Genomic DNA, 20,844 nt, shown 5'->3' with positions numbered 1-20,844 from the left:
AATCTTAAAATTAGTTGTTCAATTATTTTTTTATTTATATAGGAATAGAAAAATATTAAATAATTGTAAATCTAAGCATATCTTGCTTTTCTAAGTAGTTGTCTTCTTGATAATTGTTCACCATTTGGAAGTGTAATAGCTTGTTTGTTTTTCAAAAGCGTTAATCCAATGTCTTTATAAATCGATGTTTCTTCCTCATCGACTCTGATTGCCTCCAGTAATAGCTGTTGTTTTGTCTTTTTTTTATTATTATAGAGTGTGACTGTTTCGTTAGGTTTCATGTCCAATGCTAGGAAATAGTATGCTTCGTAGCGATCTGGGTCAACCTGGATTGCCTTCAAGTATAGTTGTTTCTTTGTCATTAATTCACCAGAGGGCATAGTGACTGATGAATCGCTTTTACATTGAAGTGTAAGTCTAAACGAAAGATTAACAAGTGTATCATAGTGTGATGGATCCAGTGATAATGCCTTGAGGAAAAGTTGAAAACAATCCATTGTTTTACCATTGTAAAGTTTGACTGTTTGGCCTTCAGATAGTGTTGTTCCAAGCTGAGAATAGCCAGGTGGAAAGTCAGGATCCAACTCTATTGATTTCAGGATTAATTGTTGTTTAGTCATTTTTTGGCCATTGTTTAATATAATCGATTCATGTCTGGAAAGTGTTTGTGAGAGGTTGAAATATGGATCGGGATGTGTTGGATTCAACTCTATTGTTTTCAAATAAAGCTGTTGCTGAGTCATTGAACTCCCATTGTTTAGTTTGATTGATTCATCTCTTGCAAGTCCTATTGCAATATTGAAATACGGAGGGTAATAGTTTGGATCACACTCTATTGTTTTCAAGTAGAGTTGGTGTTTTGTCATTGATTTTCCATTTTTGAGTGTGATTGTCTGACCTATTGAAAGTGGTGCAGCAAGGCTGTGATATGCATAGCCATAGTTTGGATTCATGCAAATCACTTTCAATAGGAGTTGCTCTTTAGTCACCGATTCACCAGATGGAAGCACCATTACTTGCTGTACATCATCAAAATCAAATGTCTCTGTAAGATAAAAGAGTGAATCTATATCATTTGGATTGATCTTTAACAAATTGAGATATTTCTGCTTTTCTTTTTCAATATTAAAATCCATAATGAATAACAAATTATAAGAAGATAATTATTTGCCTAAATAATTAGTTAACAAAACTACATTATCCTGATATTGTTGTTTTAGAGTGTGACAATGACAGTTGAAAAAGAACTAAAAACAAAAATAAAATTAAGTAGATATTTTTAAATATCATTTATTTTAATTTGATATTATTAATATCTTATAAAGCTTTAAACCAAACAATACCTCAAATAAATATTAAATATGTATTATAATTTTAAAATAAATAAGAAAGATGAAATAAGAATTTATTTGTTGCAAAGAAAGAAAGAAAAAAAAGTAGGAAGAATAGATTATCTACTTATTCTAGTACGCGATTTGAGTGATGATGATGTTGAAGTTTCTGTTTATAAGATTTCACAGGATTTCTTTGATTTAGATTTTGATGAAGTTTTTGCTTTTCCTTTACCTCCAACACCTGTGTGGATTTGTCTGATTGCTTCATCAAAGGCTTGATGTAAACCAAACATTGTGAGTGCAGAACACTCAATGAAAGCAGCAGCACCTATTTCCTTGGACTTTGATCTACCGTGCTCTGTTGTGATTGGTGCTATTCCTTTTTGTGCTAGTCTTTCAATTGATGCTGGGTCGTCACGCATATCAATCTTGTTAGCAACTAAAATAAAAGGAACATCAGGAGCATTATTCTTTATATTTGGTACCCACTATTATAATAAAATAAAATAATTTTTGTTTATTAATTAACTTTCAACTTTATCTTTCTGTAATGATTTTCTCTTACCTTTGATTGAACACTATCAAGTGTAGATGGAGTAGTGACAGAGTATACAATTAAAAATACATCGGCTTTTGGTAGTACATCATAGTCACCAACTTCAGAAAATTCAATATTGTAATTGTTTCCATCAACATTTTTATTAATTGAAAGACCTAAAGTGCTCTAAATGAGTAGTAGGATAAATTAATGTTTAAAAATATATTGAAATGCAGTATTAATATTCGATTTATCAAATACATACTGGTGCAATATCAGGTGGGAATGCATAAGTGACATAGCTGATAAGAACACATGATTTACCAACGTTCTTATCTCCAACAATAGCAAATGTAACTGTCTTTGACATTTTTATAAATAGAAATAATAGATTATTTTATAATATTATTGGATATTATACAAGTGAAAGAATTAAGATTAAAAGTCTTTATAAAAGCCGCCATAACAAAAAAAAAGAAACGGTTTGTTAAAGTCCTATCATCACAAAAATAAACATCGATTCGTTGAAAAAACAAAAAATGTCTGAAATTGCAAATTCGTATTGACCTAAGGTTGCGATTGGGTCAAAAAATTTTGGTGGCCTTTGCAAAGATTTTCGTGGTCATCCGAAGGTGGGTCACACAAACTTTTTTATTAAGTATCAATAACGGTCCAACACTTTTTTTATTTTAATTAAATTGTTGTGTATTTTTGTTTGTCCATTATTTATTATTTATTTACAAGTTTGCACAAAGAATTGTTTGGACCACTTAATTAACTGGGTATAATTAATTGTTCTGTGATTGTCTTACCTAATTTAGTGTGATCACACAATGCAATTAATTAAATTTAATTATTACACAAATTTTTATAGTTTGTGGAATTGTACTTAATTAACAACGTCTTTATAATTATTGTTATTTATATCTCCAAATATTTAAATTATATATTGATTCTAATTCTTTGTCTTATAAATGAAATGAATATATTTGTTTTTTTTTTTTTTTTTTTTTAAAAAATTAAAATTACTAATACCAAAAGTCATTAATGACTTTTAATTAAACTGAAAAGAGAATGGAAGACGACGCAAACAACAATAATAGTAATAATAATAGTAGTATAGAAGACAATGGAGAAGATCTAAAAAGAAGTAGATTATATACTAAAACAGGTGATAAAGGTTATTCTTCTTTATTCAACGGTGAAAGAAAACCAAAGGATGATGACTTTTTTAATGCACTTGGTAACATCGATGAATTGAATGCATCATTAGGGTATATAAATATATAAATACACAATGCAAGTGAACATCTCAAGCAAATGAAATTAATATAAATACAAAACAATGATAGAGTTGCATTGGAGTACTGTATGATCGATAATAATGGATTACAAGATTACATTGAGAAGATTCAATCGTTGATGCTCGATGTCGGTGCATGTTGTGCAACACCATTGGATACCTCAAAAGACTCACACATTCAAAAGACTAAATTCAGCGATCAACACGTCATCGTATTGGAACGTTGGATCGACCTCTTGGATTCTAAACTTCCTCCATTGAAAAACTTTATTGTACCTGTAAGTTAATGGTTTATGAAAACTACTATCTAACCCATCTACATCTACTTAATATTAATCAACCGACGATCTTCCTCTCATTTCAATAGTGTGGTGTAGGACTTGCTAGTTCTCACTTACATTTATCTAGAGCCATTTGCAGAAGAGCAGAGAGATCGATCTGTTCACTATCGAGACATCAAGTGATCCCAGAGAATGTATCGGTATTCATGAATCGTTTGAGTGATTTTCTGTTTGCTGCTTGCAGGTACGCCGCTATGAAGTCTGGTAAAAATGAAACTCTTTGGAAGAAGAGAGAATTTAACTAATAACAATAACATTATTATATATATAACAATTTAATTAAAAAAAAACCAACAAGTATGTCAATATCATCATATAACAATATATTTATTTATTTTATTTTGATAGATCTATACAAATGAAAGATTATTACTATTCATTATTGATTATGTTTAAATTAATATTTTTGATTTGATTTAATGATGTTTAAATATTAATATATTATAAATAAGTTTTGTTGTTGTTCTATATATGTACAATTGATTGGTTTTGTTTGTTGTCATTGATTAAAGTTTGTAATGATAATTAATTAAACATAGGTAATCAGATCAACCAGATTGTTGTATTGGTAGTAAATAAGTAGTTAGAATCTTCTCTAGACGTTCGAGTTTCAGTGGTTTCTGTAGGAATTCATCCATTCCCATTGATTTACAATATTCTTTGGAACCTTCGAGTACCATTGCGGTGAGTGCAACGATGATTACTTTCTTTGATCGGTATATCTCCTCGTACGACCGGATCTGTAGCGATGCAGTTGGTCCATCGGTGTTTGGCATGGTCAAGTCCATCAGGATGAGATCGTAGTTTCCACCTTTGAACATATCGACTGCCTCCTTACCGTCTTTGGCACAATCACACTGGAATCCCAACTTCTTCAGCTGCATACTGACCACCTTTCTATTGACTTCGTTGTCCTCGGCCAACAAGATCTTAAAGTTCTTTCGTCGCTCGCTACTTCCACCGATGTTCTTGGTACGCTCGTAGTCGTCAACCGCTGCCGATGACATCATCATTGAAGGCGATTGACTTCTAGATCGTTTGTCCTGATGATGCTGCAGCTGTGAATACTCAATTTCGTCGACAGCCATCTGGTTGATGGAACGCTTTCCTAGTGCACTCGAAGACGAAGACGGACCCGACAAATTGATAGCACCAAACTGTTGGTTTTGCGCGCTGTAGTACTCGTGTTGGTAGGAGTTTGAATTGTCGTCGCCACCCTCTAGAATCTTGACAATCTGAGTGGATGACAATGGTTTGTGGAGAATGAAAAAGTCGGCTCTCTGCTTGTTCTCAACACTGACATTCGACGCCAGAATAATCTTGGAGAGTTTCTGTAGTTTCGAGAGTCGTTGTGCCATCTGATAGAGATCCGGTTGCTCCTGGTAATGTTGGTGGTGACCGCCCGACATTGAGAGCGACGTGTAAATGGCTGGCGAAGAAGAGTCACGCTCCACCAGGATAAACAGATCGTATGCTTTGTTACCGTCGGACGAGAGTGACGGTGTTTCCATGTAGTTCAACATCTCCGGAGTGGTCAGTGTCTTAATGGAGCAAGTCGGCATCTCCTGGTAGAGTTTCCTCACGAGAATCTTCTTTCCAAAGTCATAGTCGTCGACAATCAATATCGAGTAGGACAGTGGGTGTGCACTGGCTTGTTGTTGCTGTTGCAGTAGTAGATATTGTTTGTTCTTCTCGTTGACGATCGATCCACCGTATGGATCGCTGGCACCGCCAGAAGTTGAAGAGGCCGAGTGTTGATGTTGATGTTGTTGCTGTTGTTCAATTGAGATTTGTGTTTGTTGTTGAGGTATGTCCAGTTGAGGTTCTTCCAGCTCGATGGTGAACTCAAAGGTACTTCCAGACATTGGTGCACTTCTTAGCAATCGGATGTCTCCACACATCAATTCGACCATCTTCTTGCAAATCGACAATCCAAGACCGGATCCACCATACTTTCTGGTCGTACTTGAATCCAACTGATGGAAAGGCTGGAACAACTTTGAGTGCTGACTCTCCTCCATTCCAATACCAGTGTCCTCAATGGAGAATGAAATCTTACATTTGAAATCATTGTGTTCCAACAATGATATCTTTATATAAATATGTCCGTAGTTTGTATATTTTATAGAGTTTTGTCCTAAATTTAAAAGTATTTGTCTTATTCTATTTGGATCCTAATAATTATTTAAAAACAAAGAAATAAGTATATTTATATGTGCTATTCAGCTGAGTAAACTTACTCCTTTTAATATCTTTGGTATCTTATTATCAAATGATAATAGTATTTCGATTGGTTTATCTAATTGTAGTGATAAAGTATTTACAATACCTTCAATACATCCTTGGAAATCGAATTCGATGATTTCCAACTCCAATTTGGATGCTTCGATTCTCTGGAAATCCAGAATATCAGAGGTAATAGAGTAGAGAAGTTCTGCTGATTTGTGAAGTGTTTCAACTACATTCATTTGTACTTGAGGTAAATTTGATGATAATAGAATTTCCGATAAACCAATAACTGCATTCATCTATAAAGTAAATAAATAAATTATGAATTAGTTTTGTTTGTATAAGAAATGTATTTAATATTTAATAGTTACAGGTGTTCTAATTTCATGACTTATTGATGCCATAAATTGACTCTTCATTTGTACACCTTGGAGAGCACGATCTCTTGCCTCAACGAGTACACGTTGATTGTTCTTGGTTTCTGTGATATCTCTTATTACGTACATTCTACCAATGAACTTGTCCTTGTGAATATTGATGTTCTTTACGTAGACTTCCGCTGGGAATTGCTCTTTGGGATTTTTGGAACAAACTACTTCTTTCTTGATACCCTCATTCGGCTTGGTGGTACCGTCGGCATTACAGTTAACCGGAATCATCTGAGACAATGGCATATCCTGTGAGTTCTGATTGTATTGAAGAATATCAATCGATTGATCAATCAACTCTGTACTCTGGAAATCAAATAGTTGTGCACCAAATGTTCTGGAGATCTTTCCTTCTCCATTGGTCAATATAACGGAAGTAGATGGAAATTGGTTCAACAATTCCTTTGTAACTGCAAAGTTTTCAGCAACTAATGAAAAATAGATAGCGAGTTAATAAAATAGATATTTTCTGAATAGAATAATAATTAGTATTTATAAAATTACCTTTTCTTCTTTCAAGTTCCATTGTTGTTTTATTTGCAAGTGCAGCCAAGATAGAGGTATACATAATATCGGGATTGATTTCACGATCGTTCATCACAGTGAGATGACCGAGCATGTCACCGACAGAATCTAAAAATGGAATTCCAAGATAGGACACGATGTTGTTTTCGACCAACCATTTGTCCTCTGGGAAATAGGAAACAATGTTGTTTGCAAAGTGAACTGGTTTCTTGGCGGTTAGCTCACCACATGGTGTGCCAGAGAGTAGGTATTCAATGTTTGGCTGAATAACACCCTCCTTACAGTACGATATCGATATACTGGTGTCGGGTGGTATGAACTGACATACGAAAGCATGTTTAACACCGAGATAATAACAAAGATATTTGGTTAAACTGTGAAATAGTTCATTAGAGTCGGTACATGAAAATTCGACAAAGAAATTCAAAAGTGACTCGGATTTTATTCTCTCCATCTCTTTAATTGCTTTTATCTTAACGAATCTTTACAATTTTAAATAAAACATTGTTTTAAAATAATAATAAAAAGTTAACAAAAAATTCATATGATTTGTACTTTTTTCCAAATAAACAACAACAATAATAATGAATACTTACCTAATTAATTGACTGGAACTAAGAATATCTAGCTCATGTTTGTAGAATGGTTTAATTGTAATTGCACCGAGAATGAATTTAAAAAACAAAGGAATCTGAAGAACCGATTCTTTTTCATTGTAGATTACCGAGTGTTCGTCTTTGATCTGGTGGAGAATATCACTGCACGGGATTTCCGATGGCGATGGTACACCATCTTTGTTTCCTGTGATGGGAATTGGTTCTAAGAAAATCGGTGAAAATGTAGTGAGGTTGATCTTACTACTGCCATTGGTGTTGGTGTTGCAGTTGCTGCTGTTGATAGCAGAGGTGATTGGATGATCAGGGTTATTGGTTGCGGTGGTCGGTTTGTCAATGAATATCTTGCTGTCGTAGAGTGGAATGAGTGTCGATTGATTCTCATTGAGTTGTGAAATGATGTAACGACGATCGCCGCCAAGCGCATGGCTCAACAAATCAACGACCGATCGGAAGATATTGTCGCGCTTCACCGACAACAATCGGTAGAATGTTGGCCAAATGTTCATAACCTCCTTTTGGAGTTGATCGATATCCTCAGGGCACTGGTAGTCCAGAATGACATCGTCGGACAGTGGTGATTTACCATTGAAAGTTGGAATAGTAGGAATTGGTGGTAATCCACCACTTGTTGATGGTGGTGAGCATACAGTGCCAGTGGTCACATTTTTAAGAGCATTTTCAAAGCTTGAAATACAAAAACTTAGATTATTATTCTTTTTACCACTATTATTTTCACTATTATTACTACCACCGCTACTACTATTGTTATTATTATTATTTTGAATAATTGGTGAAGACATCATATTACAGTTTTTGAATCTTGTTAGCAAATTCAAATCAAATAGTAATATTCTATTCTATATAAATATATATAAAATAAAAATATAAATCTATATCTCCTTTTTTTTTGTTTTTATTTTGTTTGTGATTTGTAAATTGAAAAATAAAAACCTGAAGTATTGCTGTTAAAAACTTTCTTTAGATATTTTATTTTGAACAATGGGTTATGAAAATGTGTGTGTTGTTTGTGTGATTGATTTTTATCTGTTGTGAGATAAATACCGAAATTTTAGTGGTACACGTGAACTAATTAATAAACGAGTAAATCGTATAAAACTAATATTTATTTATCTGTGTGTTACTGTATTACTTAAGTGTCTACTACTTTAATTGTTTATACAATCAACTATTATTTGTTGTTGTTTGTACAGATGTTTGTTTGTCTGTCTGATAAAATTGAAATACAATAAATAATCTTGAGTTACTACTTAATATATAGATGATGTTAAGGATAGTTATTTATTATTATTGTTATTCGATTTTTATTTTTATCAACAACACAATAACAAACACATCGATATATCAAATGTTAATAATTATTGGTTGTCTACAAAAAATAAGAATAATTGGTTGAGTTTGAAAAAAATAAAAAAGAGAACGTGTTTGTTTGGTGAAGAAAGAAAAAAAACAAAAAACAAGAACTATGATATTACAAAAATAATTAATACAACAATATTATTTTGAACAGTAAATAAAAAGGTGAAGCCCGTGTCACTTTGATTTCCACTCGATAAAGAGCATTGAGTTAAATTATGTCGAAATTTAACAATAATATTAAAAAAACAAAAAAAAAACTGAAAACTTTAGCTAATGCGGGAAGGGGTTTCAAACCCCAAAGAAAAAAATGTTTAAAAAAAAACTTAAATACTTTAATAAAGAAAGGGTTATGGTTTTTTTCAATGAATTTTTAGATCATATAAAAAACAAAATGATTGGGTTGCCAAAAAATGTGTCTAAATTGGTCAACTAAGTTTGCAAAAAAAAAAAAACAAACTTTAACACAAAGGATGGAGTATACTAAAATAAGCATCAGATGAAAGAAAAAAAAAAAATAACACCATCATCAGTTGTATCACGATTTGATACATTAAATTAAATTAATAATAATAATAATAATATTTAAAATTATTTTTTTATATTTCATTGTTTGCTCTGATGTCATCTCTTATGTTATAGGCTTGTGCAATTATCTAAAATTATAGTATCATTGATTCGATTGATAGATATTAAAAAATAAATATATATTTTTAATAATTATTGTAATGTAATTAATTGATAATTATACTATGTTTTTATGACATACCTGATCCATATCGATACCGGGCAAGTGTTGAAGAAAACCAAGTATCTCAGAGTGTTCCAACTCTAATAGTTCTTCGGAAAAGTTAATTAAAATAGCGAGACACACGAATACGTGAAGATCCAAACCGAGTTGCGCAGAGAGATAGGTGTCCCAAAGTCGCAAAACACATTCCAACGGCAACTCTACACTTAATAAATATCGTAGCCAACTCATAGCCCAGTCATTACTATTGATTTCTTCTTCTTCGAAATGATTGAATCTAAACATTCATGAATGTAATAATTGTTGTTGTTAAATATATATTTAATAAAAAGAGTCATCATTCTCTTATAACACACACACACATAAAAAAAAAAAACTCTTTTGTATCTCTCTCTATCTCTCTCTTCCCTCTCTTTTTAACTACTTCTATATATAAAATATAATTTGATTAATCTTACAACTCTGGTATAACAGATCTAAAATACATCATAAATCTCGATAGCTTAGAGGTGAGACTGTCTTGTGCCAAGTTCTCTTCGATCTTCTTCATCATGGCAACATAGCAGTAGAAGATATCGCTCTCTGTCTGCAGTGTACACATGAATGGTCCGAGAATAGCCAACATTCCAAAGTTGTATTCGATATCATTATTATAGTTGATATAGGAGATGATTATATTCTCTATCTTGTTTCTATTTTCTACTGATTGTAGATCTACCTTTCCACGTGATTCCTATTATAATTATTATTATTATGATTATTATTAATAAACAACAATCACAAATCTAGATTTATCTAATAAAATATTACTTTTGAATTTATTTGATAACGTTTTAAATGATTTCTTATCTTTTTTGTAATCTCTGAATCATTCTTATCGATCTCTTTGTAATCTTGTAACTGTTGTTTTCTTACTCTCTCCTCCTCTGATTTGTCATTCTTTGATACACCCAAAAGATACTTCCACACTTCAGATCGAACACGTTCAGGTATACCATGTCTAGATACTGCAATCAACTTGTTCATATCAATGAACACCTCTGTTCCTAAAATCTCTAAAAATTCTTCTTCAGTACATGCCATAACTAACTAAATCTAACTAATCAAATATTATCTATTCTATTTAAACTCTAGTTTAAGAATGAAATTAATGACTTTTTTTTTTTTTTTTTTTTTGAATCAATTTTGTCAATCATTACCAAAAAAAGAAAGCTTTCAGGCATAGGAAATAAAAAAATAATGATTTTAAAAATAGATATATTGGATTCATTAAAAATATATATTAAAAGGTTTTTATTTTTTACTATCTGGTTTGTTGTTGTTGTTGTTGTTGTTTGTCATTGTTTTCAAAATATCTTTCAAATCGAAATCGGAATCATCAAAAGAGTGTTTGTTGGTTTGACCCATTGGTTCCATTTCGAATTGATGGTCAAAGTGCTCGTCTTTACGTTTGTAGGTGGTACCCATGGTTCTGTGATAGAGCATTTTCACTTCCTCCGGAATCTTTTCGGTTTCTAGCAAGTGTTTGTCGTTGCCCATTGCACGCTCAATGGCAAGATCGAATTCGTCTTGTTCGTCCTCCTTCTTTTGCTCTGCCAGTCTGTCGGCTTCCATTTCTGCAGGTGTCTTGTCATCGTCCGATTCAAAGAGATAGGCATACTCTTTGCTTGCTCTCATCTGTGCCTCTGTCAGACCTTTCTCTGTTTTAATGGTTTCAATCTTTTGTTCGATTTGCTTGTCCAACTCCATTGAATATTGTTCCAATCGCACGTCTACTGCCATTGAAACACGTTTATAATGTCTTTGTCTGATCTGTTCGACTTCTCTGATTCTTCTCTTCTCGAAATGCTCATATGAAATCCATGAAGCCGTTCCTTCATATGCATGAAAACTGGTAAGAAACAACAACAACACTTTCATATTAATATTGATCTATTTGATTTGAAATTACCCAACTAATTACTTACTCTATTTCTATTTGTTTTAAAGTTCTCAGTACTTCATTATTGTAATCTTGCCACTCTGGTATGTCAACAATTAATTGATGTATCATTTCACTATATCTTCTTTCAGAATTCATTTCTAAACAATTATAATAATTATTATAATTAGTTTTCTTACAATAAATATGAAAGATTGTCACTTAATATTATAATTACATACCGTTAATCATTAATCTATACATTAGTTCTTCATCATTAGTTGAACCAATGATGGTCTGTAAAGTAGATTCTTGTAAATTTACATCTTTTCCTTCTTGTTGACTATTGCTGTTATTATTTTCATTGTCGTTGATTGATTTCTTCTTTGAGTGAGGTACTGCGATGCCAGAGTTTGTTGTAGTCGGTATATTCTTGTTTCTTATTTCTTGTTCCTGTTGTTGCAGATGTTGTGATAGTTTATATTCAGAGCTATTAGGATCGACCAGTTTACTCTGCTTTCTCATTACGTCTCTTCTGACTTTAGCCGATGGTCTCAAAGCTGTTGGTTGACCACCGCCCATAGTCACACCGGTGTGTCCTCTCTTTGAGAGAATCGACATCATATATCTTTTACTCTGTTGTGGTTGCTGCAGCTGCTGTAGACTCAGCAACCTACAACAATTGTTACCAAACAATGTTGCTGTTGATTTCTTTAAGAACAAATTACTAATCATTTTTACTTTAAATAAGATATATATATATTTAAAAATGATATATTTTTTTAATATACAACTGACAAATAAATAATCATTTTTGGGAAAAAAAACCGAGTCGTTTTATTAAAATTTTTTTTTATGATTAATCAAAAAATGATATTTTATTTTTAAATTAATCTAATCAGATAATCAAAATGAAATTATAAAACAAAATTTAGTAATTGAAAAAACTAATTGAAGTTATTTATTTTAAAGTTTTTTTTGTTTTTTCAGAAAATGATATGAGATGTTCCTTTTGAAAAAATTGGAATTTACAAAAAGGATAGGTTTTGATTGGTGTTTTGAAATGATTTTACCACCAGTTTCCACCTCCACCTCTCCAGTGACCACCACCTCCGCCACCTCTCCAATTACCACCACCGCCACCTCTCCAATTGCCACCACCTCCACCTCTCCAGTTTCCACCACCGCCGCCACCTCTCCAATTGCCACCACCACCTCTCCAATCAGAATCGGTAGTACCATTGGCAGATTCGATTGATGCGGAGCCAAAAGATGATCCAACACTTGATGAAGTAATACTTTCAAGTGGATGACCGATTTTATTGAGATTCTCTTAATTTAAAAAAAAAAAAATAAAAAAAAATAAATATTAGTATTAAAGAAATAATATAATTGATATAACCAATAATAATACAAACCCAATATAGTCATAATTAAATTTTATTAATTCTTATAAAGAGAATGAATTGAATTGAATTAAAAATCAAAATTTCATTGTATTTATAGTTGTTTTCTTTCAATTCAAATAATAATATAGACAAATGACATAATTTCTAAAATTATTAATATTAAACAAATTGAGTATTGATTGTTATATTCTCTACCCTTATTAAGTTGGTATTAACAAATTTGTTTAAATAAACCAAAAAAAAAAATGAAAAATGACAAAAAATTAAAAAAATCGATTATTTTTAACTTAAACAGAAATCACTACATTACATTTAATTTAGTATGTCTGGAGAATCACCAAAGAAGAGTGCACTCTTTGTGTGCCTTGGAAATATATGTCGTAGTCCTATGGCTGGTATGTAATGAATGATTAAGTGACTCCAAACAACAAGTTTATTTCTTACTTTTATTTGTTTGTTTGTTATTCTCTCTAGAGATTATCTTTCGTGGGTTGGTTGCAGATATGGGTCTTTTAGATGAGTGGGTTATCGACTCTGCAGGTACCTCTTCATATCATATAGGCGATACACCAGATGATCGATCAGTTGAGACATGCGCTCTGTCACTGGAGTCTACTATATCGCCAAAGGCGCACGCACACTTCAAGTCGATTCCATTGCATCGTGCTCGTCAGTTGGTCGTCGAGGATTTCCAACGATTCGACTATATCTTTGGAATGGACGGTGAGAATCTTCGTAACATCAAGAAACTCGCTGAACATGCTCAGCGAAACAACAAGAGCAGCAGCAGCTGTCGTTCTACCATCAAGCGTATCGGTGAGTATCACCACGACCCCAAATTCCTAAACGTAGAAGATCCTTACTATGGTGACATGAATGGATTCAAAGTGAACTACCAACAACTTTTAGTTAGTTGTAAATCGTTCTTGGCAGAAGTTTACAAAGAAAAATAAGCTTGTAATATAAAAGATATTCTGTGTGATGTCATCAAACACATTTGCCTAAACTCGCCTGGGTTGCGTGTCAAAATTTGATTTTTGCAAAAAAAAATTGGAAAAAAATTCCCTGAATTGAAAAAAATAAAGCAGAGTGTTGCGTAATTGATTTAAGCCAGAAATTTTCGTAAACAAGGATATTTACAAATAAGATCATACTTTTCAAAAAAAGATTTCGTAAATTGTAGTTAAACTTTTCGAGATAAGATTAAATATATATTTTAATTAATTAAATTTAAATTATTTTTTAAGTTATTTCCAAAGCCAGCTAAAATAAATGTCATTAAGAATGAAAGCGTCAAAATAATATTAGAAATTGTTGCATCATGGAATCAAGTATAAATCGGGATACAAAACCGACAAAACTTTTCAAGAAAGAAAAAAAAAATCTGAAAAAAAAAAGGTAGATATTTTTTTTTGTGGAATATAAATAGAAACTGTTTGCTTTTACTGACAACCAATATCATTAATCATATCATAAATTAATTAACATTTTTATATTAAGAAATAATAATATATATAATAAATAAATAAATAAATACATAAAAAAAACAATGGAAGATAAAGTTTGCATTATTACAGGTATGTTTGTTATTATTTCTTTAAAGTAATAAAGATAAAATTTCTAATATTTTTTATTTTTGATTTACAAATTCAGGTTCAAATGACGGAATTGGAAAGGAAACAGCCAAGGCAATGGCTAAACATATGATGAAAGTTATTATGGCATGTAGAAATATGGAGAAATGTGAGGCTGCTGCCAAAGAGGTCAGAGCTGCATCAAAGAATGACGATGTCGTTTGTATGAAGTTGGATTTGAATTCATTGCAATCAGTGAGAGAATTCGTACAGAATTTCAAGGCCATGAATCTACCATTGAACTATCTGATCAACAATGCCGGTATCTGGACTGGTACTCATTCCACCACTGAAGACGGTTTCGAGACAATGTTTGGTGTCAATCATCTCGGTCACTTCTTACTCACAAACCTCTTGCTTGACAAACTGGAAGCAAGTACCAACCCACGTATTGTTGTTGTGGCATCGCGTTCACATGCACGTGCCAATCTTAATATCAACAACCTCTCAGTGAGCGCCAAAGAATACTCTTCAACACCAGACTACGGACGTTCAAAGTTGTGTAATGTGATGTTTGCCTATGAGTTACAACGTCGTCTCGATGCCAAAGGATCAAAGATCGTTGTTAATTCACTTCATCCAGGTGTTGTACACACCAATCTGTTTAACACTTTCCCAATGCTCGACAAGGTTGTCTTCCCATTGGCGTCGCTCTTCATGACCAAAGCAACAGAGTCAGCAGAGGCAAGCGAGGCATTGGCACTTGGTACAGCTCCACATCTCCAAGGTGTCAAAGGTAAATACTTTAGTGTAAAAGATCAAGTAGAATCGTCTGCCTTCTCAAAGAAAGTAGATATTCAAAGACAACTCTGGGAGAAATCATGTGAAATGGTAAAGATCCCAGTTGACATCCAATTGTAAATCGACATTCCAACATTCCAACATCCTGACACTCCAACACTCCAACATTCCAACATTATCTAAATAACCAAACCAATTTGTATATGCCAATCAACTAAAATTTAATCCCGACAATAAAAGAAATCTATAAAATTTTATAGATTTTTAGATTTTTTTTTTTTAAACAGTTTATATTATTTTTGTATTATTATCTTTTATATTAATATTAAATAAAATGAAAGTTTGTATTATAACAGGTATATAGATATACATATAAAATATTTATAGATAAATAAACTATTATATCGTATTAATATCAAAGATAAAAAAGGTGGTAATGATGGTATAGGAAAAGCAACAGCTAAAGTTATAGCTAAACAACCAATTAAATTAATTATAGCGTGTAGGAATATAGATAAAGCTGCTGATGCTGTCAAAGAGATTAAAGAATATTCAAACAACGATGATGTGCAATGTTTAAAATTAGATTTAGGTTCATTTCAAGTAAGAATAGATCTAGTTTTTATAGATGCAATAGATTAACTTACTTTGTTTTTCTATATCTAGTCAATAAGAGAATTTGTAGAAAGTTATAAACAATTGAATATTGGAAATGTTGATTATTTGATTAATAATGCTGGTGTGTACTTTAGTGATACTGTGCTTACGAGCGATGGATTCGAATCGATGTTTGGTATCAATCATTTGGGTCATTTCTTGTTGACCAATCTACTGTTACCGTTGATGAGCGACGATGCGAGAATAGTGATGGTGTCGTCACTGGCACATCAACGTGCATCACTTAACTTTGACGACAAACACTTTCCACCAAAGAACAACGGATTCGTTGGCTACGGCCAATCGAAACTCTGCAACATATTGATGGCAAACGAATTACAACGAAAACTCGATGAGCGAGGTTCATCGATCGTAGTGAATTCACTGCACCCAGGAACCGTACATACCAGCTTCCTCAAAGGATTAAAGATAATAGATCGGTTCCTCTGGCCAATCTTTTCTAGATTCCTGACAAAAGTAGAAGATTCAGGAAATGCAGTGGCCAACCTGGCACTCGGCGAACTTCTAATATATAAAGATAAGAAAGCAATCTATTTCGACTTGACAAAACCCAGCAAATCCAATACATTCTCTCAGCAACCAAAGAATTCAAAAGAACTCTGGTTGAAATCTTCAGCACTAGTTCAATGTTCACCGGAAATTACACTAAATTCAACAACAGGAGCAGATGTAACAACAACAACAATAACAATACCGACAACAATATCAACAACAACAACGACAACAGTATCAACAGATAGTAGTAGTCCGACTACTCCAAATACAACTTTATAGAAAAAATAAATTAAAAAAAAACAAATTATTTTTTGGTTCAAAAAACAGTGTGAGCAAATTGGGGGGAATGTAATTTAAATTATTCTATCTTTAATTCATTTCAGTTTTATTTGATTATTATTAATTATAGTATACTCGATAGTATATTAGATATATATATATATATTGGATATATATATATTAAAAGTGTAGTAATGGGTATCATATTTAGTAGTTGTGCACCAGATAGACCGGATGATGCAGTTCAGGATAAATCAGAAGTCGTATCGCCTAATGTGATGCCTTACAAACCAACACCGATTGAGAAGGATTCACCTGCAACCAAAGTTAATATCGATGTTGTTATGAGCAACACTAATTTAAAGTTACATAAAGATGTTGATCAACAACAACAGACAACGACACCACTCAAAAAACACAGTATACAAATAGAGAGAAAACATGTAAATATAGATGAAGATGAAGAAGAGGAAGAAGAAGAAGAAGAAGAGGAAGAGGATGAAAATCAATCAAATAAAAAAAATAATAAAAACAACAACAGCAATAAACAATCAACAACGACTGTTACATCACCAACAACAACTACACCAACAACAACAGATCTGTCGAATGTACCTTTAAGTAAACCTGCAAAAGCACCAATGAAATTAGGTGGTACGTAATATACTTATGATCATATATATGTATTTTGGTAAATGAATAACTTAACTAATAGTTTACGTATCAATCGATATTATTTTAGCTAAAAAACCATTACCTAAACCAGTACTCTCAACAAATGTAAATAATACAACTAAAACAACACCAACTTCACAATCTTTAGCAAATGTCAATGAAAATACAAAGTTTACAATGGATAATGACAGTTTAGAGATATCTACTGGATCTGCTGGTTGGGGTGGAGACGACGATATAGTTTTTGAAAACGAAGGTGATGATGAAGAGGAAGTCTTTGAAGAACAAGATGATGAACCAGACGAACAACCAAAAAAACAACACCAATCAAACAAGAAGTACCAACAAAGAAACTATCTAATGCATGGAATGATGATGGTGACGATGGTTGGGAATAAAAAACATCACTTTTAAACAAAACAAAACAAGTCATCTAAAAAAGAAAGTTATATACACAACATGTTACATTCAATGAACTAATTAATTAATTTTAAATTTATAATCATTAAAGTTATTATTATAAACAAAATCAAAACATATGTTTAAAAAGGATTTATAATAAGGTTTCTTTTTTATTTGAATGTTTTTTTGATTTTGTTAGGTTTGGTTTTGTTATGTTATGTTATGTTATACTATTGTTGTTATCATTATTATTTCTATTATTATTATTATATTATGTTTGAAAAATAAAGATATTGAATGTTGATTTTGTTATTGTTATTGTTTTGAATTTCTTTAATCATCTTCTTCTTCCTTTTCTTCGGTTGCTTTAGACTTCTTATCGTTATGATAGGCAGGTTTATATTTAAGTGGACGACGTAACAATGCCTCTGGATCTCTTCTGATCTTTGGATTGGTGATGTACTCTGTGATGACCTTACGCTCGCTTGTCGATGGTGTACGCAATGAACCGTCGATACCGCTGATCAACATCATTGGATCTGGGTTTGGACGGTTGGTGAATGGATCACGACTGGTATCAATGAAAATGAGGTTCTTTCTCTTTGGCTTTGATTGAGTCGACGATGGTTGACGGAAGTAGATTGGTTTCTCGGGGAATGATTCCGGTACTTGCACTGGAATCTCGTGGAGTGGATCCGGTCGCTTCTTGTGCTCGTTACGCTTAGCGGTGAACTCATTCTCCTTACCGCCAATAAAGTAAAAGTCATCGGATATATCTTCGTCGACACCCAAATAGGTATCTTTTGTACGTGTACCCAAAAGCTCTGCAATATCTTGTTCCAAATCGTCGAATACCTCATTTCCTTCCGCCACTTCTTTTTCATATATTTGTTGGAATCTAATAATTGCGGCAACTAAATACAATACAATACAATACAATACAATAAATGATGATGAAAGGTGTTTTGTTAGAGAACGACACATTCAAAATTGATAGAAATACTATAGTGATTGATTTACTTACTTCTTGATCTATGTAATTGGAACATCTGTGAAAGTTTCTTTGTGTTATAATATTGTGGATCTTCTTTCCAACGCAGATAGATTGTCTTTTTAACTTCAGAGTCCAATGGTTTTGGACAGTCGAGTAGTTCACGATAGATGGAAATCTGAGTCTCTCTGATCATGTCGTGCAATTCTGTCTGTGAGTATTCTTTGTTCATTCCGCTGGATTCCTCTCCTTCAACTTCGTCGTCTTCGTCCATCATCTCCATATCGTTGTCTTGGTCATCGTCTTGGTCGTCCTCCATCATTCTGGACAGGTGTGCATCCTCTTCGTCTTCTTGTTGCATCGCTTCCATTGGTGACGCTCCAGCAAAGTAACGCTTACCAATGATACTACCAGCACTGCTATTGTTACAACAACAGAGTGCAGAGTGAACATGTTGTTGATTCAATGAACGATTCATCATCATCATCGATTTAATACCATTATTACTTATTATTCCATTGTGTTGTGGTTGTAATGATGCTGTTGATCTATTGATTACAAATCTGCCCAAAGACATTAACATTCTTTGAGAATTCATCTTTTTTTTGTTTTATATATACAAGCTAATTTCTTTATCTACTGATCTATATCTCTTTTTTTTAACTTGTAAAATCTAATCTAATCTAATCTTATCTAAAATGATCTGATCTGATTCGCGATTGAATTAGAGAATTATGATTTAGCAGTGAACAAATAAATAATCGTGAAATAACACACAACACAATTTCTCAATCTGATGGAGTCGACTTTAAAGTCACGATACATTTTTTATTTTTTTTCATTTTTTTGAAATTTTTTTTTTTTTTATTGATCAATCGTATTAAAAAAATTAAAAGTGATGGTAATTGTAATAATCAAGTTGTATATATTTCTACATACTATAATTAATTTAATTGGTTGTGTTTAGCTATTACTTTGTTGATTTCCCTATACCATCGTTACCACTTTTTTTTTTTATTATTTTTGATTATAATTTAATATTTATTTATAAATATTTTATATGTATATCTATATACTTTATTTGAATATTTAATATAAGATAATAATAAACTTATTTTTAAAAAAACTAAAAACTAGACTACTTTATTTGATGTTGGAATGTCGATTTACAATTGAATATCAACTGGGATCTTTACCATTTCACATGATTTCTCCCAGAGTTGTTGTTGAATATCTACTTTCTTTGAGAAGGCAGATGACTCTACTTGATCTTTTACACTAAAGTATTTACCTTTGACACCTTGGAGATGTGAAGCTGTACCAAGTGCCAATGCCTCGCTTGCCTCTGCCGACTCTGTTGCTTTGGTCAAGAAGAACGATGCCAATGGGAAGATCACCCAGTCGAGCATTGGGAAAGTGTTAAACAAATTGGTGTGTACAACACCTGGGTGAAGTGCATTGACAACGATCTTTGATCCTTTGGCATCGAGACGACGTTGTAACTCATAGGAAAACATTAAATTACATAACTTTGAACGTCCGTAGTCTGCAGTTGATGAGTAGTCTTTGGCGCTCACAGAGAGGTTGTTGATATTAAGATTGGCACGTGCATGTGCACGTGATGATACCACAACAATACGTGGGTTGGTACTTGCTTCCAGTTTGTCAAGCAAGAGGTTTGTGAGTAAGAAGTGACCGAGATGATTGACACCAAACATTGTCTCGAAACCGTCTTCAGTGGTCGAGTGAGGACCAGTCCAGATACCGGCATTATTTATCAGATAGTTTAGTGGTAGATTCATGGCCTTGAAATTCTGTACGAATTCTCTCACCGATTGCAATGAATTCAAATCCAACTTCATACAAACGACATCGTCATTCTTTGATGCTTCTCTGACCTCTTTTGCAGCAGCCTCACATTTCTCCGTATTTCTGCATGCCATAATAACTTTCATCATATGTTTAGCCATTGCCTTGGCTGTTTCCTTTCCAATTCCTTCATTTGAACCTTAAAGTAAAAAAAAAATTTATTTTTAGTTTTATTTATTTTAAATCTTGAAGAAATAATAACAAACATACCTGTAATAATACAAACTTTATCTGCCATTTTTAAAATTTTAAAAATGTTAACGTTAATTATGATATGACTGATGCATGAAAACTATTTTCTAAAAATAAA

The 20,844-nt window shown here is 32.5% G+C and overlaps 13 protein-coding genes across 13 annotated transcripts; 4 read left to right on the top strand and 9 right to left on the bottom strand.

Annotated features, from left to right (window-relative positions):
• Nucleotides 1–71: 71 nt before the first annotated feature.
• Nucleotides 72–1,136, bottom strand: PPL_03023 (uncharacterized protein; the record flags this gene model as incomplete). The annotated part of the gene is made up of 1 exon (XM_020573998.1): nucleotides 72–1,136. The coding sequence occupies one exon, from the start codon at nucleotides 1,134–1,136 to the stop codon at nucleotides 72–74; it is 1,065 nt and encodes a 354-aa protein (XP_020436070.1).
• Nucleotides 1,137–1,504: 368 nt separating this feature from the next.
• Nucleotides 1,505–2,242, bottom strand: PPL_03022 (Rho family protein; the record flags this gene model as incomplete). The annotated part of the gene is made up of 3 exons (XM_020573997.1): nucleotides 1,505–1,822; nucleotides 1,900–2,058; nucleotides 2,138–2,242. 3 exons carry the CDS (start codon nucleotides 2,240–2,242, stop codon nucleotides 1,505–1,507), a joined length of 582 nt encoding a protein of 193 aa, XP_020436069.1.
• A 704-nt stretch (nucleotides 2,243–2,946) lies between these two features.
• PPL_03021 (ATP:cob(I)alamin adenosyltransferase) lies at nucleotides 2,947–3,761 on the top strand (the record flags this gene model as incomplete). Its single annotated transcript, XM_020573996.1, has 3 exons — nucleotides 2,947–3,146; nucleotides 3,225–3,453; nucleotides 3,543–3,761. 3 exons carry the CDS (start codon nucleotides 2,947–2,949, stop codon nucleotides 3,759–3,761), a joined length of 648 nt encoding a protein of 215 aa, XP_020436068.1.
• A 303-nt stretch (nucleotides 3,762–4,064) lies between these two features.
• On the bottom strand, nucleotides 4,065–4,523 carry PPL_03020 (response regulator; the record flags this gene model as incomplete). Its single annotated transcript, XM_020573995.1, has 1 exon — nucleotides 4,065–4,523. The coding sequence occupies one exon, from the start codon at nucleotides 4,521–4,523 to the stop codon at nucleotides 4,065–4,067; it is 459 nt and encodes a 152-aa protein (XP_020436067.1).
• A 61-nt stretch (nucleotides 4,524–4,584) lies between these two features.
• Nucleotides 4,585–9,725, bottom strand: PPL_03019 (uncharacterized protein; the record flags this gene model as incomplete). Its single annotated transcript, XM_020573994.1, has 8 exons — nucleotides 4,585–4,751; nucleotides 4,818–4,945; nucleotides 5,470–5,690; nucleotides 5,757–6,044; nucleotides 6,117–6,601; nucleotides 6,678–7,180; nucleotides 7,295–8,172; nucleotides 9,459–9,725. The coding sequence occupies 8 exons, from the start codon at nucleotides 9,723–9,725 to the stop codon at nucleotides 4,585–4,587; spliced, it is 2,937 nt and encodes a 978-aa protein (XP_020436066.1).
• A 131-nt stretch (nucleotides 9,726–9,856) lies between these two features.
• Nucleotides 9,857–10,523, bottom strand: PPL_03018 (ankyrin repeat-containing protein; the record flags this gene model as incomplete). The annotated part of the gene is made up of 3 exons (XM_020573993.1): nucleotides 9,857–9,866; nucleotides 9,899–10,173; nucleotides 10,251–10,523. 3 exons carry the CDS (start codon nucleotides 10,521–10,523, stop codon nucleotides 9,857–9,859), a joined length of 558 nt encoding a protein of 185 aa, XP_020436065.1.
• A 210-nt stretch (nucleotides 10,524–10,733) lies between these two features.
• PPL_03017 (uncharacterized protein) lies at nucleotides 10,734–12,096 on the bottom strand (the record flags this gene model as incomplete). Its single annotated transcript, XM_020573992.1, has 3 exons — nucleotides 10,734–11,331; nucleotides 11,408–11,522; nucleotides 11,604–12,096. The coding sequence occupies 3 exons, from the start codon at nucleotides 12,094–12,096 to the stop codon at nucleotides 10,734–10,736; spliced, it is 1,206 nt and encodes a 401-aa protein (XP_020436064.1).
• A 334-nt stretch (nucleotides 12,097–12,430) lies between these two features.
• On the bottom strand, nucleotides 12,431–12,792 carry PPL_03016 (uncharacterized protein; the record flags this gene model as incomplete). Its single annotated transcript, XM_020573991.1, has 2 exons — nucleotides 12,431–12,693; nucleotides 12,780–12,792. The coding sequence occupies 2 exons, from the start codon at nucleotides 12,790–12,792 to the stop codon at nucleotides 12,431–12,433; spliced, it is 276 nt and encodes a 91-aa protein (XP_020436063.1).
• Nucleotides 12,793–13,092: 300 nt separating this feature from the next.
• Nucleotides 13,093–13,723, top strand: acp1 (low molecular weight protein-tyrosine-phosphatase; the record flags this gene model as incomplete). Its single annotated transcript, XM_020573990.1, has 2 exons — nucleotides 13,093–13,165; nucleotides 13,245–13,723. The coding sequence occupies 2 exons, from the start codon at nucleotides 13,093–13,095 to the stop codon at nucleotides 13,721–13,723; spliced, it is 552 nt and encodes a 183-aa protein (XP_020436062.1).
• A 596-nt stretch (nucleotides 13,724–14,319) lies between these two features.
• Nucleotides 14,320–16,597, top strand: PPL_03014 (short-chain dehydrogenase/reductase family protein; the record flags this gene model as incomplete). The annotated part of the gene is made up of 4 exons (XM_020573989.1): nucleotides 14,320–14,347; nucleotides 14,424–15,235; nucleotides 15,533–15,748; nucleotides 15,812–16,597. The coding sequence occupies 4 exons, from the start codon at nucleotides 14,320–14,322 to the stop codon at nucleotides 16,595–16,597; spliced, it is 1,842 nt and encodes a 613-aa protein (XP_020436061.1).
• Nucleotides 16,598–16,791: 194 nt separating this feature from the next.
• On the top strand, nucleotides 16,792–17,686 carry PPL_03013 (uncharacterized protein; the record flags this gene model as incomplete). The annotated part of the gene is made up of 2 exons (XM_020573988.1): nucleotides 16,792–17,251; nucleotides 17,313–17,686. The coding sequence occupies 2 exons, from the start codon at nucleotides 16,792–16,794 to the stop codon at nucleotides 17,684–17,686; spliced, it is 834 nt and encodes a 277-aa protein (XP_020436060.1).
• Nucleotides 17,687–18,007: 321 nt separating this feature from the next.
• PPL_03012 (uncharacterized protein) lies at nucleotides 18,008–19,263 on the bottom strand (the record flags this gene model as incomplete). The annotated part of the gene is made up of 2 exons (XM_020573987.1): nucleotides 18,008–18,588; nucleotides 18,699–19,263. The coding sequence occupies 2 exons, from the start codon at nucleotides 19,261–19,263 to the stop codon at nucleotides 18,008–18,010; spliced, it is 1,146 nt and encodes a 381-aa protein (XP_020436059.1).
• Nucleotides 19,264–19,596: 333 nt separating this feature from the next.
• PPL_03011 (SDR family oxidoreductase) lies at nucleotides 19,597–20,772 on the bottom strand (the record flags this gene model as incomplete). The annotated part of the gene is made up of 4 exons (XM_020573986.1): nucleotides 19,597–19,603; nucleotides 19,640–19,669; nucleotides 19,836–20,673; nucleotides 20,745–20,772. The coding sequence occupies 4 exons, from the start codon at nucleotides 20,770–20,772 to the stop codon at nucleotides 19,597–19,599; spliced, it is 903 nt and encodes a 300-aa protein (XP_020436058.1).
• Nucleotides 20,773–20,844: the final 72 nt, after the last annotated feature.

The sequence above is a fragment of the Heterostelium album genome (assembly GCF_000004825.1).
Source record: "Heterostelium album PN500 unplaced genomic scaffold PPL_scaffold3, whole genome shotgun sequence".
NCBI lineage: Eukaryota > Evosea > Eumycetozoa > Acytosteliales > Acytosteliaceae > Heterostelium > Heterostelium album.
This window is presented reverse-complemented; position numbering and strand designations above follow the sequence as displayed.